Source organism: Tachyglossus aculeatus, chromosome 3 (genome assembly GCF_015852505.1).
Source record: "Tachyglossus aculeatus isolate mTacAcu1 chromosome 3, mTacAcu1.pri, whole genome shotgun sequence".
NCBI classification, from domain to species: domain Eukaryota; kingdom Metazoa; phylum Chordata; class Mammalia; order Monotremata; family Tachyglossidae; genus Tachyglossus; species Tachyglossus aculeatus.
In genome coordinates this window covers 8,680,285-8,696,679 of record NC_052068.1, presented here as the reverse complement: position 1 = coordinate 8,696,679, position 16,395 = coordinate 8,680,285, and the positions used below count along the sequence as shown (strand labels likewise).

Below are 16,395 nucleotides of genomic sequence, written 5' to 3'. Positions count from 1 at the left end.
TGAGGGATAGACTGCAGCCTGGACGTCTGAGAAAGAAACGGCCAATGCAGAGTCCTGGCTGGATATCTCACCACACGCCCTGGTTTTCCAAACGTCGGCCTGTGCTCCCTCCTGGACATCCGCTGAACCCAGGCCTCAGGGGGGCGGGGCAGGGCCGGGCCAGGCTCATGCTGCCTGAGTTGGGATGGGAATGGGGGTGGGCACACTAAACAGAAGCATCTTCTTACGCACTCTGAAAAACGTGACTTTCAAGATGGTAAATTGAAGCTCCTATTCCTACTTCCCCTTTGCAGAAGAGAAGAAACCAGTGCCTCAGAGCCGACAATGACCCTCCCCACCTTCGAAGCCTACTCCTCCAAGAGGCCTTTCATGAGTAAGCCCTCCTTTCCTCTTCTCCCACTCCCTTCTAATTCTCCCTGACTTGCTCCCTTTATTCATCCCCCTGCCCCAGCCCCACAGCACTTATGTCCATAGCAGTCATTTTCTTCATTTCTATTAATGTCTGTCTCCCTCTCTAGACCGTTAGCTCATTGTGGGCAGGGAATGTGTCGGTTATATTGTACTCTCCAAGCGCTTGGTAAAGTGCTCTGCACACAGTAAGTGCTCGATGAGTATGACTAAGTCCAATTCTGTTAGTAATAAATAATAATGATGGCATTTATTAAGCGCTTACATGTGCAAGGCACTGTTCTAAACGCTGGAACACTGTTCTAAGCACTGGAGTTTATTCAACGGCAACAGAACGGGCCTTTTGGAACCATCATTCACTCTTTCAGGCCTGTAGAGAACGGTATTCTGTATTAGTACAGAATACATTACTAGTACAGTACTACAGCTTAGTATAGTGCTCTGCACACAGTAAGCGCTCAATAAATACAATTGATTGATTGATTGATTGATTCTGCACCTGGAATGTCAATTAACTGCTATTTCTTTCACACTTACTCTGTGCCAAGCACTGTGCTGCATATTGGGATAGATACAAGGTCATCGGGTCGGACACCACTCCTTGCTCCACATTGGCCTCACACTCTTGGAGGGAGGGAGAACAGGGTTTTTTTATCCTCATTTGACAGATGAGGAAACTGAGGCCCAGACACACTTGGTGACATATTTAAAGTCTCACAGCAAGTAAGTGGCAGAGCCCCGCAGGACTGGAATACAGGTCTCCTCCCTTCTGGTCTTGAGCCACACTGCTTCTCAATCTCCACAATGCATACGGTGGAGAATTAAATAATCCTCTATTGGTTTGAGATAGCTAAAGCTCCAATATAAAGTGCCTAATCCACTTCTCTAGGCCAGATAGAAGAGACTGCTGGATTTGGTGCCGGAAAGTTGTTTTCCTTCCTACTTAGACTGTGAGCCCCATGTGGGACAGGGACTGTGTCTGATCTAATTAACCTGGACTTACCCCAGTGCTTAGAACAGTGCTTGACAAATGGTAAGTGCTTAACAAATACCATAAAACATAAAGCTATCTGATGCTGCTCCTCTGCCACACCAGAAAGTCGGGTAGTTCTACTGGGAGAGAGATAGAGACACACAGAGAGAGAGAGAGAGAGAGAGAGAGAGAGAGAGAGAGAGGCACAGAGAGAGTGAGTGAGTGTGTGTGTGTGTGTGTGTGTGTGTGTGTTTGTGTGTGTGTGTGCAGGGAGGGGCCTTAGAAAGAAGGGAAAAAGGGAACAGGGAGGAATAAAGAAAAGGGACCAGAGAAAAATGGCATAGGAGGAGACAGTAAGATAAGTAGAGAAGAAAGGAAAGGGGAGTGAAGTGAGAGGAATGGGTCACCCACTTAATAATAATAGTAATAATAACTGTGGTATTTGTTAAGCGCTTACTATATCAATCAATCAATCGTATTTATTGAGTGCTTACTGTGTGCAGAGCACTGTACTAAGCGCTTGGGAAGTACAAGTTGGCAACATATAGAGACAGTCCCTACCCAACAGTGGGCTCACAGTCTAAAAGGGGGAGACAGAGAACAAAACCAAACATACTAACAAAATAAAATAAATAGAATAGATATGTACAAGTAAAATAGAGTAATAAATATGTACAAACATATATACATATATACAGGTGCTTGTGAGGAAGGGAAGGAGGTAAGATGGGGGGATGGAGAGGGGGACGAGGGGGAGAGGAAGGAAGGGGCTCAGTCTGGGAAGGCTTCCTGGAGGAGGTGAGCTCTCAGCAGGGCCTTGAAGGGAGGAAGAGAGCTAGCTTGGCGGATGGGCAGAGGGAGAGCATTCTAGGCCCGGGGGGTGACATGGGCCGGGGGTCGTATGGCGGGACAGGTGAGAACGAGGTACGGTGAGGAGATTAGAGGCAGAGGAGCAGAGGGTGTGGGGAGGGCTGTAGAAGGAGAGAAGGGCCATGAGGTAGGAGGGGATGAGGTGATGGAGAGCCTGCTTGGAATGGCAAAGATGGCTGCCCCCCTTCTCCTCAGAAGTTTTCCAAAAATGCTTGCCCCAAACGGTTGGTGGGCCTGGTTTTGGCCTTTAGGGCGGTGGTGTTGTCCTCCATTCCCCACAGAACGACCTTCCATCTAGAAACCCACTTTCTCAGAGATTCTTCTCTACTGCTCAGGATGAAGAAAAACCCACCGCAGAGAACAATCCCACAGTCTACTTACTTGACAAACTTGTCGACGTGAGACATGGAAGCTTCGTAGTTTTTCCCTCCAAACTCCTGACAGTGCAAAGCCATGAAGTGTGGCTTGTGTGTATGTACAATCTGAAAAAAACAAAAGACAAAAACAAGTGTTAAAGTCCTGCTGCCCAGAAACCCCCATTTCTCTCCCTGAAAATAAGGCTGTGGATTGTTGGATCCACCTTTAATTTCCAAGAGCTGTGGTGTATTTTCACTAAATTAGAGGAGATAAAGAGAGGAGGAGTGAGGGAGAGACACAAAACCTCAAAGGAGCATGACAAAATTTCAGAGATTTTCATATATCTGGGTAATAGGCAAGAGTGTGGATTAAAAGGAAGAGGCTCTCGATTTCCAATGAGACGGAAACAGTGAAACCGGATTTTGCCAACAGATGGCAAAATCTGTGTTTCAATAATGTGTGTTTCAATAAAAAGCCTCTCAGTAAAGATTCAATGAAGTCAAGAAAAATCTAGCTAATTATAAAATGATTATAAAATTGGTGTGGCCTAGTAGAAAAAGCACGGGCCTGAGAGTCAGAGGATCTGGGTTCTAATTCTGGCTCTGCCACTTGTCTACTGTGTGACCATGGGCACTTGGCTGCTTTGGGCCTTTCATTCCTCATATATACTGGAGCAGATTTACATGTCAGTCTAACCATTAAGTGTGTAAGCTTCTTGTGGACAGGGAACACACCTTATACTTCTACCATTCATTCAATCATATTTATCAAGCACTTACTGTGTGCAGAGCACTGTGCAACACAATAATAAAGTGACATTCCCTGCCCACAATGAGCTTACAGTCTAGAGAACAAGCTGACAAGCTTATCAGAGAAGTAGCATGGCACGGTGGATAGAGCATGGGCCTGGGAATCAGAAGGTCATAGGTTCTACTCCCGCCTCTGCCACTTGTATGCTGCCTGACCTTGGACAAGTCACTTCACTTCTCTGTGTCTCAGGTAACTCATCTGTAAAATGAGGATTAAGACTGTGAGTCCCACATGGATTAAGGGACTGTGTCTAACCTGATTTGCTTGTATCCATCCCAGCGCTTAGTACAGTGCCTAGCACATATTAAGCGTTTAACAAATACCATAATTATTATTATCATTATCACATTTTCCCAAGTGTGTGGTACAGTGGGCACTCAATAAATATGATTATCATTATTAACCACATTCATTAGAAATCAGTTGTATTCTTCTTATAATCAATTGTATTTATTGAGTGCTTACTGTATGCACAGTAAGGTACTAAGTGCTTGGGAGAGTCCAATACAAAAGAGTTGGCAGATTGGTAGACAATGAGCTACAGGGGGGAGACAGACATCAATATAAATAAATAAATTATGGATCAGTACATAAGTGTTGTGGGACTGGAGGGAGGGTTGACTAAAGGAGGCAAATCCAAATACAAGCACAACACAAAAGGGAGAGGGGGAAGAGGAAATGAGGGTTTATTGGGGGAAGGCCTCTTGGAGGAGATGTGCCTTTAAAAAGGCTCTGAAGGTGGGGAGAGCGATCCTCTGTCAGATACGAAGAGGGCGGGTGTTCCAGGGCAGAGGCAGGATGTGGACGAGAGGTCGGTGGTGAGATACATGAGACTGAGGTACAGTGAGTAGGTTGGCATGAGAGGAGAGAGTGTGTGGGCTGGGTGGTAGGAGAACAGCAGCGAGGTGAGGGAGGAGGGGACAAGGTGATTGAGTGATTTAAAGCTGATAGTACGGGCTGTCTGTTTGATGCAGAGATGGATGGGCAACCACTGGAGGTTCTTGAGAACTGGGGAAACGTAGACCGAAGAGCGTTGTACAAAAACGTTCCAGGCAGCAGAGGAAAGCATGGACCGGAGTGGGGAGAGACAGGAAACAAGGCAGTGAGCAAGGAGGCTATGTAGTAATCAAGGAGGGATAAACTCTTAGATTAACGTGGTAGCGATTTGGATGGAGAGGAAAGAGCGGCTTTTAGCAACGTTGTGGAGGCTGAACCAACAGGATCTGGGGACAGACTGAATATGTGGGTTGAGTGAGTGAGCTGAGTCGAGGATTCATCCATTCATTTAATCGTATTTACTGAGCACTTACTGTGCGCAAAGCACTGTACTAAGAACTTGGAAAGTACAATTCAGCAATAAAGAGAGAGAATACAGGAAGACAGTGGTGCTTAACAAGTACCATAATAATAATTATTATTATTACTATAATTATTATTTTATTATTATTAAATGCTTTACAGCTAGGAACCATCTCTACTGACTCAATTTTACTCTCCCATGTGCTTGTATCCGTGGTGTTCTGCATGCAGTAAGTGCTCGAAACACACTCCCAATAGATTGACTGATTCTAACCTAACAGATTATAGATTTAGTCAGATAAACTACTATCAAGGATGCACAGATTACCGAGTCATTTCACTAAACATGTGTGATTGAGAAATCCTCTGGAAAATGTTCACTTTAGAATAATTTTAGAAGTGTTACAGGCACTCAGATTTGCACCAGATGTAGTCCTCTTTTTTCTCCCCTAATTATTTGACTCATAGAGGTGGAATTTTAGCAATGAAAAAAACTTCATAAAAATCAGAAGACAATTTAATTTATTAACAATCAGCATTTGCCCTTAGCTGGCTACATCAACTTATTTCTGCTTTTACTCTTTTTTCCCCCATTTCCATGTGTTTCTCTTATGAACATCTTAATGTAAAGTTTATATTTTTTACCTGGAATACTAGTGTTCATTTCTTCCTATCTCCTATTCTACCTAGCTTTCTTCTCCTTCCTCCCCTTTACAACTTCTTCTCAGACCCTCTGCAATCCCTCCCTCATATTTTTCTCGAATTCATCAGGTTGCCCAGACAAAGCAGCCAAAATGTTCAGGAGGCAGAAAAAAAGAGGTCTGGAGATTGGTGAGGGGAAATGAAGCCAGAAAGCTCTTCCTACCATTCAAAGCTCAAATGATAAGAAAATATGCAGAAGATCTTGCCAGTTTTTTTCGTAAGAAAAAGGAACAAATTTACATTATTAATAAGCCTTTTCTATTATTAGTCCATATGACAATTTCCCAAGGGAACATAACTTCCAGAGAGGCAGCAATGCTTTGCAGAGAACTAGCCCGTCAAGCATTTTTCACATTGAGTCTTGACTATGCAGGGTCGGTGGGGAAATTCTCCCCATGGAATAATCTTGGTGTTTATTTATCACCTATCATGTCCCAAGCACTAGGCTAAGCACTAGGGTAGATACAAAATAATCAGTTCAGACTCCATCCCTATAGTAAGATTAATAATAATAATGGTGGCATTTGTTAAGGCCTTATTATGTTCCAAGTGCTTTTCTAAGCACTGTGGTAGATAGGAGGTAATCAGGTTGTCCCACATGGGGCTCACAGTCTTAATCCTCATTTTCCAGATGAGGTAACTGAGGCATAGAGAAGTTAAGTGGTTTGCCCAAGGTCACACAAGCAGACAAGTGGCAGAGCTGGGATTAGAACCCACATCCTCTGACTCCCAAGCCCAAGCTCTTGCCACTAGGGCATAAGTGCCAGGGTGGATACAAGTAAATCAGGTTGGACACAGCCCCTGTCCCACGTGGGGCTCACCATCTCAAATCCTCTTTTACAGATGAGGGAACTGAGGCCCAGAGAAGTGAAGTGACTTGCCCAAGGTCACCCTGCACACAAGGACTGGAGCTGAGATTAGAACCCATGACCTTCTGACTCCCAGACCCGTGCTCTATCCACTACGCCACGCTGCTTCTCTACATACATTCTCTATATACAACCATCTGTTGTATGGTACTCTCCCAAGACTTCAGAGGAGAGTCCTCTCTGCACTCAATAAATGCTCAATAAATACCACTGATTGATTAACTGATTGCAGTCTCATTTCCACAAGTTGGTAAATTGCTGTCAACACCATCCTTTTTTATATTATTATCATTACTATAGTATTTGTTAAGCTCTTACTATGTGCCAAGCACAGTTCTAAGCACTGGGGTAGATACAAGGTAATCAGGTTGTCCCACGTGGGGCTCATAGTCTTAATCCACATTTTACAGATGAGGTAACTGAGGCACAGAAAAGTTAAGTGATCAGCCCTAGGTCACATGGCAGACATGTGGCAGAGTCAGGACTAGAACCCACGTCCAAGTGCTCTTCATTTATTCAATCGCATTTACTGAGCGCTTACTGTGTGTAGAGCACTGCTCTTGCCACAAAGCCATGCTGCTTCTCTTGTATAAAGGGAAAGGTGACAAATTCAAAGCTACACACTAAAGAATCACACACAGTATATACTTTGTTATGGTCAGGAAACGTGTCTGCTACTTCTGTTGTATTCTACTCTTCCAAGTGCTTAGTACAGTGCCTGCACAGAGTAAGTGTTCAACAAATACTATTGACTGATGTACAGCTGCACCTACTGGAGCAAAATGGAGATTTGATCAATTCATTTCAAGGTAGTGACCACAGGATGCGTTAGGCTGAGATCGTATGGCCACAAAAGGACTTTCTTTTTTTCCATCACACTGTCTCTTTGTTCTTAAAAAGAAGTAAACAGTAATTTAACCGATAATGGAAATCATTTCAAGGCTTTGAACAGTCATAGAAAATCCACATGGAGAGACCCTTCAAAAACAGCTCCGTACAATAGAGACTGTTTCGCTGGGGGATGAAAAGGAGAGAGAGCTACTGTGAACTACCTTTGCTCCCTGATAATCAACAGGCAGAAAATAATAAGAATGAAAATAACAGCATTTGTTAAGTGCTTACTATGTGTCAGGTACTGTACTAAGCTCTGGGTTGGATACAAGAAAATCGGTTGGACACAGTCCCTTGTCCCACATGGGGCTCACGGTCTCCATCCCCATTTTATAGGTGGAGTAACTAAGGCACAGAGAAGTGAAGTGACTTGCCCAAGGTCATATTGCAGATAAGGGGCAGAGCTGGATAGAGGACCCAGGTCCTTTTGGGTCCCAGGCCCGGGCTCGATCCACTAGGCCACACTGCATTGTGCACTGTGGTACACATTATATCCCATTCTGTACACATGGGTACAAGCTGATTCTTAAAAATCATAATCATAATAATAATAGTATTTGTTAAGCACTTACTATGTGCCAGGCACTGTACTAAGCACTGGAGTAGATACAAGGTAATCAGGCTGTTCCACGTGGGGCTCACAGTCTTAATCCCCCTTCCGGACTGTGAGCCCGTTGTTGGGTAGGGATTGTCTCTATCTGTTGCCGAACTGTACTTTCCAAGCGCTTAGTACAGTCCTCTGCACACAGTAAGTTCTCAATAAATATGACTGAATGAACTAATTAATCCCCATGTTTACAGATGAGATACCTGAGGCACATACAAGTGGAGTGACTTGTCCAAGGTCACACAGCAGACTAATGCAGAGTCGGGATTAAAACCCATCACTTTCTGACTCCCTGGCCTATGGTCTATCCGCTATACCACGTTTCTACCCACACTGTTGTATGGTGCTTCCAAACGGCCTTCTGTCATCAGAGGGATGTTCCATAATAAAAACCATCATCATTATCATCAGTACTAAATACTGTAGATGCAAGATAATCACATTGGACTCAGGTTCTGTCCCACATGGGGCTCACAGTCTAAGTGGGAGGGAGGAGGATTTAATCTACATTCTTCAGAAGGGGAAACTGAGACAAAGAAAAGTTAAATGACTTGCCTAAGGTCATACGGCCAGCAAGTGGAGGAGCTGGGAGTAGAATACAGAATACAGGTGCACTGGGGGGGGGGGGGGGCGTCCATTGTCTGGATTTGAGGGGGGAGGGCATTCCAGGCCAGAGGGAGGATGTGGAAAAGAGGTAGGTGGCGAGATAGATGAAGATCGAGACAGTGAGAAGGTTGGCATCAGAGGAGCCAAGTGTGAGGGCTGGGTTGTAGTAGGAGAGAAGCGAGGTGGGAGGTGTACATATTTACTATTCTATTTATTTTATTTTGTTAATATGTTTTGTTTTGTTGTCTGTCTCCCCCTTCTAGACTGTGAGCCCGCTGTTGGGTAGGGACCGTCTCTATATGTTGCCAACTTGTACTTCCCAAGCACTTAGTACAGTGCTCTGCACATAGTAAGTGCTCAATAAATACGATTGAATGAATGAATGAATGAATAAAATGGGGATTAAGATTGTGAGCCCCACGCGGGACAACCTGATAACCCTGTGTCTATCCCAGTGCTTAGAACAGTGCTTTGCACATAGCAAGTGCTTAACAAATGCCAAAATTATTATTATTATTATTATTATTATTATTTATGTTTTTTATTATCTCAGCTCCACCACTTTTCTGCTGGGTGACCTTGGACAAGTCACTTCACTTCTTTGGGCCTCAGATCCCTCAGCTGTAAAATGGGGATTGAGGCTGTGAGCCCCATGTAGGACAGGGACTGTGTCCAACACAATTTACTGGTATCAATAAATACGTGCTCAGTAAATATGATTGAATGAATGAATTAATGAATGCTTAATACAGTGCCTGGCACATAGTAAGTACTTAACAAATTCCACAATTATTATTATTATTATTGTTAATAAGGGTAAGGCGTGAACTGCCTGTCTACTTGTTTTGTTTTGTTGTCTGTCTCCCCGCTTCTAGACTGTGAGCCCATTGTTGGGCAGGGATTGTCTCTATTTGTTGCCGATTGTACTTTCCAAGCGCTTAGTACAGTGTTCTGCACACAGGAAGCACTCAATAAATTTGATTGAATGAATGAATGAACATGGACCCCGATGAGGCAGATGTTTTCTGTCCACAGCAAAGACATGAGTAAAAATCCCAATTTACAAAAAAACATTTAACTTGAATGCCTTTTTTTGAAATGGTATTTGTTAATTGTCCACTAAGTGTCAGGCACAGTACCAAGTGCTGGGGTAAACACAAGTTAATCAGGTTGGACACAGTCTATGTCCCACACGGGGCTCACAGTCTTAGTCCCCATTTCAAAGACGAAGTAACTGAGGCCCAGAGAAGTTATGTGACTTGCCCAAGGTCACACAGCAGATAAGGGACAGAGAAGCAGAGTGGCTCAATGGAAAGAGCCCAGGCTTGGGAGTCAGAGTTCATGGGTTCAAATCTTGGCTCTGCCAATTGTCAGCTGTGTGACTTCGAGGAAGTCACTTCTCTGTGCCTCAGTTACCTCATCAGTAATATGGGGGTGATGACTGTGAGCCCTACGTGGGACAACCTGATCACTCTGTATCCTTCCCGGTGCTTAGAACAGTGCTTTGCACATAGTAAGCACTTAACAAATGCCATTATTATTATTATTATTAAGTGGTGGAGCCAGGATTAGAACCTATGACCTCTGACTACCAAGCCTGTGCTCTTTCCACTAGGCTACGCTACTTCATCATGCTGTTTACTTTGTGCTGTACTAAGCACTGGGGTGGATACAAGCCAAGCAGGTTGGACACAGTGCCTGTCCCACATGGGGCTCCCTTTCTTAATGCCCATTTTCCAGATGAGGTAACTGAGGTACAGAGAAGTGAAATGACTCTCCCAAGGTCACACAGCAGACAAGTGGCAGAGTTGAGATTAGAACCCAGATCCTTCGGACATGCAGGCCCGGGCTCTATCCACTAAGCCATGCTGCTTCTCCTACCAAATCCATTATCCTGTAATAATAATAATAATAATAATAATAATAATAATAATGGTATTTGTTAAGTGCTTACTATGTGCCAAACACTGTTCTAAGTACTGATACTCTCCCAAGAGCACAGTACAGTACTCTGCAGTCAGTAACTCCTCAATAAATATGACTGATTGATGGATTGAAACCATAATTCCTCCTTCAGCATGTAATTGTATACTAGGTTGCTTCCCCCTCCCTGTAATTCATTTTAATATCTTGTTTCTCCTACTCAACTCTCTTAAGGCAGGGACCATGTCTATCCACTCCTCGTTCCTCTCCCAAGCGCTCAGTACAGTGCTCTGCAGTCAGCAAGCGCTCAATAAAGACCACTGACTGATTGATTGTTGGCAGGGAATGTGTCTGTTAGATCGTTCCCTTCCAAACTTTTAGTGCAGTGCTCTGCACAGAGTTTCAAAAAAAACTACTGATGGAATGATTGCCAAATTGTACTTTTCAAGAGCTTTAGTACAGTGCTCTGCATGCAGAAAGCGCTCAATAAATACAATTGAATGAATGAATGAACTGAAAACGAACGGTAAACAGTCCCAGATTAGAAACTGTCGTCAACATTCCAAAATGTGTTATTTTCATTGGTGGGGTCACAACTCTTCATGGAAATGACAAGCTGGGAGCAGCAGTGACCCTTAGACATTTCACTTCACTCTTGGGGGGACAATCCCTAAACAGAGATTTTTTTTTTTTTACTAGTACCGAAATAATAATTCGCACCTCTGCCCTAAATGGCCTGGCTTTTCTTCAAATGCATTTGCAACCAAATGCACAAAACCAGGGATGCAATTCAGGCTTCCCATTTTTGTTCTCTGGCAATCTGCGATCTGACTCACTGATGGCACAGAGTGTATTTATGAACGTTAAGATATTCCGATTATATCTCCATGAGCAGTTTAATTATTGGAACGAAGAACTGAAACTAATCTGTACTCAGAATATATTTAAATGTAGCTGTTCTATAGCTATATGTTTCATAACTGTCTCCCCCCTCTAGACTGTAAGCTCATGTGTCTACCAACTCTGTTATATTTTACTCTCCCAATGGCTTAGTACAGTGTTCTGCACACAGTAAGTGCTCAATAAAAACGTTTGCCTGACAACATGTGCTCCATTTGGGGCAATAATAAGCTGAAGTGAGTTACACATAGTAATAATAATTATGGTACTTGTTAAGCATGTGGAAACACAATGGTCAAAGTCCTGCATTTGTCCACCTTTCTCTCTGACCTTTCCCTTTGTTTAGGCCTGTTTGACCAGTTTGGGTATGCCTGATGAGTTGACTGACTCCACTCTTGGTTACTTGATTCAATCAAGTTAAAACCAGTAGTTTGATTAACCCAAACTACTTGGTTAGTTGATTTACTTAAAGCCACGCCCAGTTATTTGATTGACTCGATAACATGGTCTCATGATTGATTCAAACTGAGTAGCCAAACTCCATCTCAGTCAAGCACATTACAACATGGTAAAACCACACCTTTGAACAAATCAAGCCCCTGGCCCTACTTATCACCTTATCAAAGGAAGTCTAGGGCGAAGGTAAAATGCCCCAGGAACTCACTGCTTTCTATCCTAAAGTACTTAATAATAATGATGATGATATTTGTTCAGCGCTTACTATGTGCACAGCACTGTTCTAAGCGCTGGGGGGATACAAGGTGATCAGATTGTCCCATGTGGGGCTCACAATCTTCATCCCCATTTTACAGACGAGGGAACTGAGGCACAGAGAAGTGAAGTGACTCTCCCAAAGTCACACAGCTGACAATTGGCGGAGTTGGGATTTGAACCCATGACCTCTGACTCCAAAGCCCATGCTCCTTCCACTGAGCCATGCTGCTTCTCTATTGCATTGTTCTGATCATCATGAATGCTGTACTAATGGTATATAAAACAGCGTGGCTTAGTGGAAATAACATGGGCTTGGGAGTCTGAGGTTGCAGGTTCTAATCCTGGCTCTGCCACTCACCAGCTATGTGACTTGCTTCTCTGGGCCTCAGTTAACTCATCTGTAAAATGGGGATTAAGACTATGAGCCCCATGTGGGACAACCTGATTACTTTGTACTCCCCCAGTGCTTAGAATAGTGCTTGGCACACAGGAAGTGCTTAACAAATACCATCATCATCTTATATAGAATATCTGTATTGCCTTAATTTGAGCTGGCCTTGACTAGTAGGGGAAATTCAGCCACTCAACACCTCTCCCTACTAATGCTGGATGAAGTGCTAGTAGTAATAAAACTTGTCTCTGACACCTTTTTCTGAACACAAAGCAGAGTCTGCAAAGTTTTCCTTCCACAAGCACTTACTATGTGGCAAGCACTGTTCGAAGTGCTGGGATAGATACATGTTATTCCTGCTGGATACAGTCCCTGTCCCATCTGGGGCTTACACTCTTATCCCCATGAGAAGCAGCATGACTTATTGGGAAGAGCCTGAATTTGGGAGCCAGACGTTGTGGTTTCTAATCCCGCCCCTGCCACTTGTCAACTGTGTGACTTTGGGCAAGTCACTTAACTTCTCTGTGCCTCGGTTACTTCATTTATAAAACAGGGATTAAGACTGTGAGCCTCACATGGGACAACCTGATTACCTCGTATCTACCCCAGCGCTTAGAAAAGTGCATGACACATAATAAGAGTTTAACAAATACCATCATTATTATTTTACGGATGAGGTAACTGAGGCCTGGAGAAGTGAAAAAACTTGCCCAAGGTCACATAGCACACAACGGCGGAGCTGGGATTAGAACCCAGGTCCCATACTCTACTCACTAAGCCACACTGAGCTCTACATTATTCATTTCAACCCAATCAATGGTTGTCTACTAATGGTTCTAATCCTCCTCTTATTCACTGATACATACCTGTAATCAGATTGGTGTAGGCAGTTTTAAACAATAAAATATAAAATTATATATATATATACACACACATATCTAGAAGCAGCATGGCATAGTGGATAGAGCACAGGCCCAGGAGTCAGAAGGTCATGGGTTCTAATCCCAGCTCTACCTATTGTCTGCCATGTGACCTTGGGCAAGTTTCTTCCCTTCTCTGGGCCTGAGTTACCTCACCAGTAAAATGGGGATCAAGGCTGTGAGCCCCATGTTGGACAGGTATTGTGCCCAACCCAATTACCCTGTATTCACCCCAGCACTTAGTACAATGCACGGCACACAGTAAGTGCTTAACAAATACCATTGTTATTATCATCTGTAAAACAGGGATTAAGACTGTGAGCTCCAAGTGGGACAACCTGATTTCCTTGTATCTACCCCAGCGCTTAGAACAGTGCATGGCACATATTAAGCGCTTAACAAATACCATCATTATTATGAGCTCTCCTACTGAGAGCTCACCTCCTCCAGGAGGCCTTCCCAGACTGAGCCCCCTCCTTCCTCTCCCCCTCCTCCTCTTCCCCACCCCCCCGCATTACCTCCTTCCCCTCCCCACAGCACCTATATATATATGTTTCTACATATTTATTACTCTAGTTATTTTACTTGTACATATTTATTCTATTTATTTTATTTTGTTAATATGTTTTGTTCTGTTGTCTGTCTCCCCCTTCTAGACTGTGAGCCCGCTGTTGGGTAGGGACCGTCTCTATACGTTGCCAACTTGTACTTCACAAGTGCTTAGTACAGTGCTCTGCAAACAGTAAGCACTCAATAAATACGACTGAATGAATATGATTATATCACCATATTATGTTAGGCAGCAGGACCAATGAGACAGCCATCCAGACATCCTAGAGGCTTACCACTGGCAGGTAATCAATCAATACTACCGATCATCTGATTGATCTCTGAATTGTTTGGCCAAAGCATCAATGAATCAATCATCTTTTCTGAAGGTTTACTATGTGCAGAGCACCTTATTAAGTGCATGGGGTAGTACAATACAATAGAGTTGGTAGACCACAGACAGTTTACAATCTACCTGGGGAGACAGACTTTAAAATAAATGATGGATAGGGGTGAAGTAAAAGGATATTTATGCAAATGTTGTGGGGCTGGGGTATCAAAGTGTTTAAGGGGTACAAAAGGGAGGTTATATTTGTTCAACTGTATTTATTAAGCACTTACTGTATGCACAGCACTGTACTAAGCACTTGGGAAAGTACAATACAACAATAAACTGTGACATTCCCTGCCCACAAAGAGCTCACAGTCCAGACTGGGGAAGACAGACATCAATACAAACAAATCATAATACAAATGTATACATAAGTGCTATGGAGCTGCAGGGGGAAGGGACAGTGCAAAGGAAGCTAGTCAGGGTGATGAGTAAGGGATTGGGAGATGAGGAAAAGTGGGGCTTAGTTTGGGAAGGCCTCTTGGAGGAGATGGGCCTTCAGTAAGGCTTTGAACAGGGGGAGAGTCATTGTCGGATGTGAGGAGGGAGGGTGTTCCAGGCCAAAGATAGGACGAGGTCCAGGGGTTGACTGTGGGACAGGTGAGATGGAGGCCCAGTGAGAAGTTTACCAGCACCAGAGGAGCGGAGTGTGTGGGCTGGGTTGGAGAAGGAGAGAAGTGAGGTGACATAGGAGGGGGCAAAGGGGATGGACAGCTTTAAAGCCAATGGTTAGGAGTTTTTGTTTGATGCGAAGTGGAAAGGCAACCACTGGGGATTTACTATAACATTACATCGTGCAAGACAGACATCACCTAAAACCATGTGAGGTAAATGGCAGGAAGGTGAGGTCGAAGCAGTACAAGACTCTGCAGGCTCTGCTTCACTCACACGAAAGAAGAGGCTCTTTTTGAGCAAAACCTCCGGAAGGAACGAAACGCATGTTGGCAAGGGAGGAACCAGCATCAGGCCCAGCAAAAATTAACACCACCACAAAGGATGCCCTGTTTTGTAATAATAATAATAATAATTATGGTACTTGTAAAGCTCTTCCTATGTGCCAGGCACTGTACTAGGCTCTGGGGTGGATACAAGCAAATTGGGTTGGACACAGTCCCTATCCTATGCTCACAGTCTCAATCCCCTTTCTACAGATGAGGTAACTGAGGCCCAGAAAAGTGAAGTGATCTGCCCAAGGTCACACATCAGACAAGTGGCAGAGCTGGAACTGTGGCCAGAGTTGTGGAGAAGCAGCCTGGCCTCGTGGAAAAAACACAGGCCTGGGAGTCAGAGGACCTGAGTTCTAATCCTGGCTCCGTCATTTGTCTGCTGTATAACCTTGGTCATACTTCACTTCTCTGAGCTATGGTTGCCTCACCTTTAAAATGGGGATTAAGACTGTGAGCCTTCTGTGGGACATGGGCTGTGACTAGCTCTATGATCTTGTATTTACTCCAAAATTTAGTACAGTGTCTGGCACAAAGTAAGGGCTTAACAGATACCATTGAAAAAAAAAAATGTGGATCTTGCATTGGTCATTTTCAACCACACACACACACACACACACACACAAAACACATTTACAAATGAATTATTCCATCAGTGATGTCACCTTCAAATGCGAAGAACGTCTTTCAATGAGCATTGTGGCCTGGCAGAAAGAGCTTGGGCCTTGGAGTCAGAGGACCTGGGTTCTAATCCTAGCTCTGCTACTTCCCTGCTGTGTGACCTTGGGCAAGTCACTTCACTTCTCTGAGCCTCAGTTCCCTCATCTGCAGAATGGGGATTCAATACTCTCTCCTATTTAGACTGTGAGCCCCATATGGGACCTGTTGATCTTGTATCTATCCCAGCACTTAGTACAGTGTTTGGTATATGGTAAGGACTTAACAAATACCATAACTACTATTATCATTATTACTGCATGGGTATGCATGAGAATATTTGTCCTCAAGATCCACCAATAGACTGTAAGCTTGTTATGGGAAGGGAACATATCCGTATATTGCTATATTATACCCTTCCGAGTGCTTAGTCCAATACTCTGCTCACAGTAAGCGCTCAATAAATACAACTGACAGCGTGGCTCAGTGGAAAGAGCATGGGCTTTGGAGTCAGAAGTCGTGGGTTCAAATCCCGGCTCCACCAACTGTCAGCTGTGTGACTTTGGGCAAGTCACTTAGCTTCTCTGGGCCTCAGTTACCTCATCTGTAAAATG

The 16,395-nt window shown here is 43.8% G+C and overlaps 1 protein-coding gene across 1 annotated transcript in view; it reads right to left on the bottom strand.

The window, feature by feature from the left end:
• The window catches only part of INPP5A (inositol polyphosphate-5-phosphatase A), a 610,446-nt gene that overhangs the window by 376,403 nt on the left and 217,648 nt on the right, over nucleotides 1–16,395 (bottom strand). Inside the window, exon 3 of the mRNA XM_038744152.1 lies at nucleotides 2,633–2,733. Coding sequence (XP_038600080.1) covers nucleotides 2,633–2,733 — 101 coding nt within the window. The remainder of the gene's footprint in view (nucleotides 1–2,632; nucleotides 2,734–16,395) is intronic.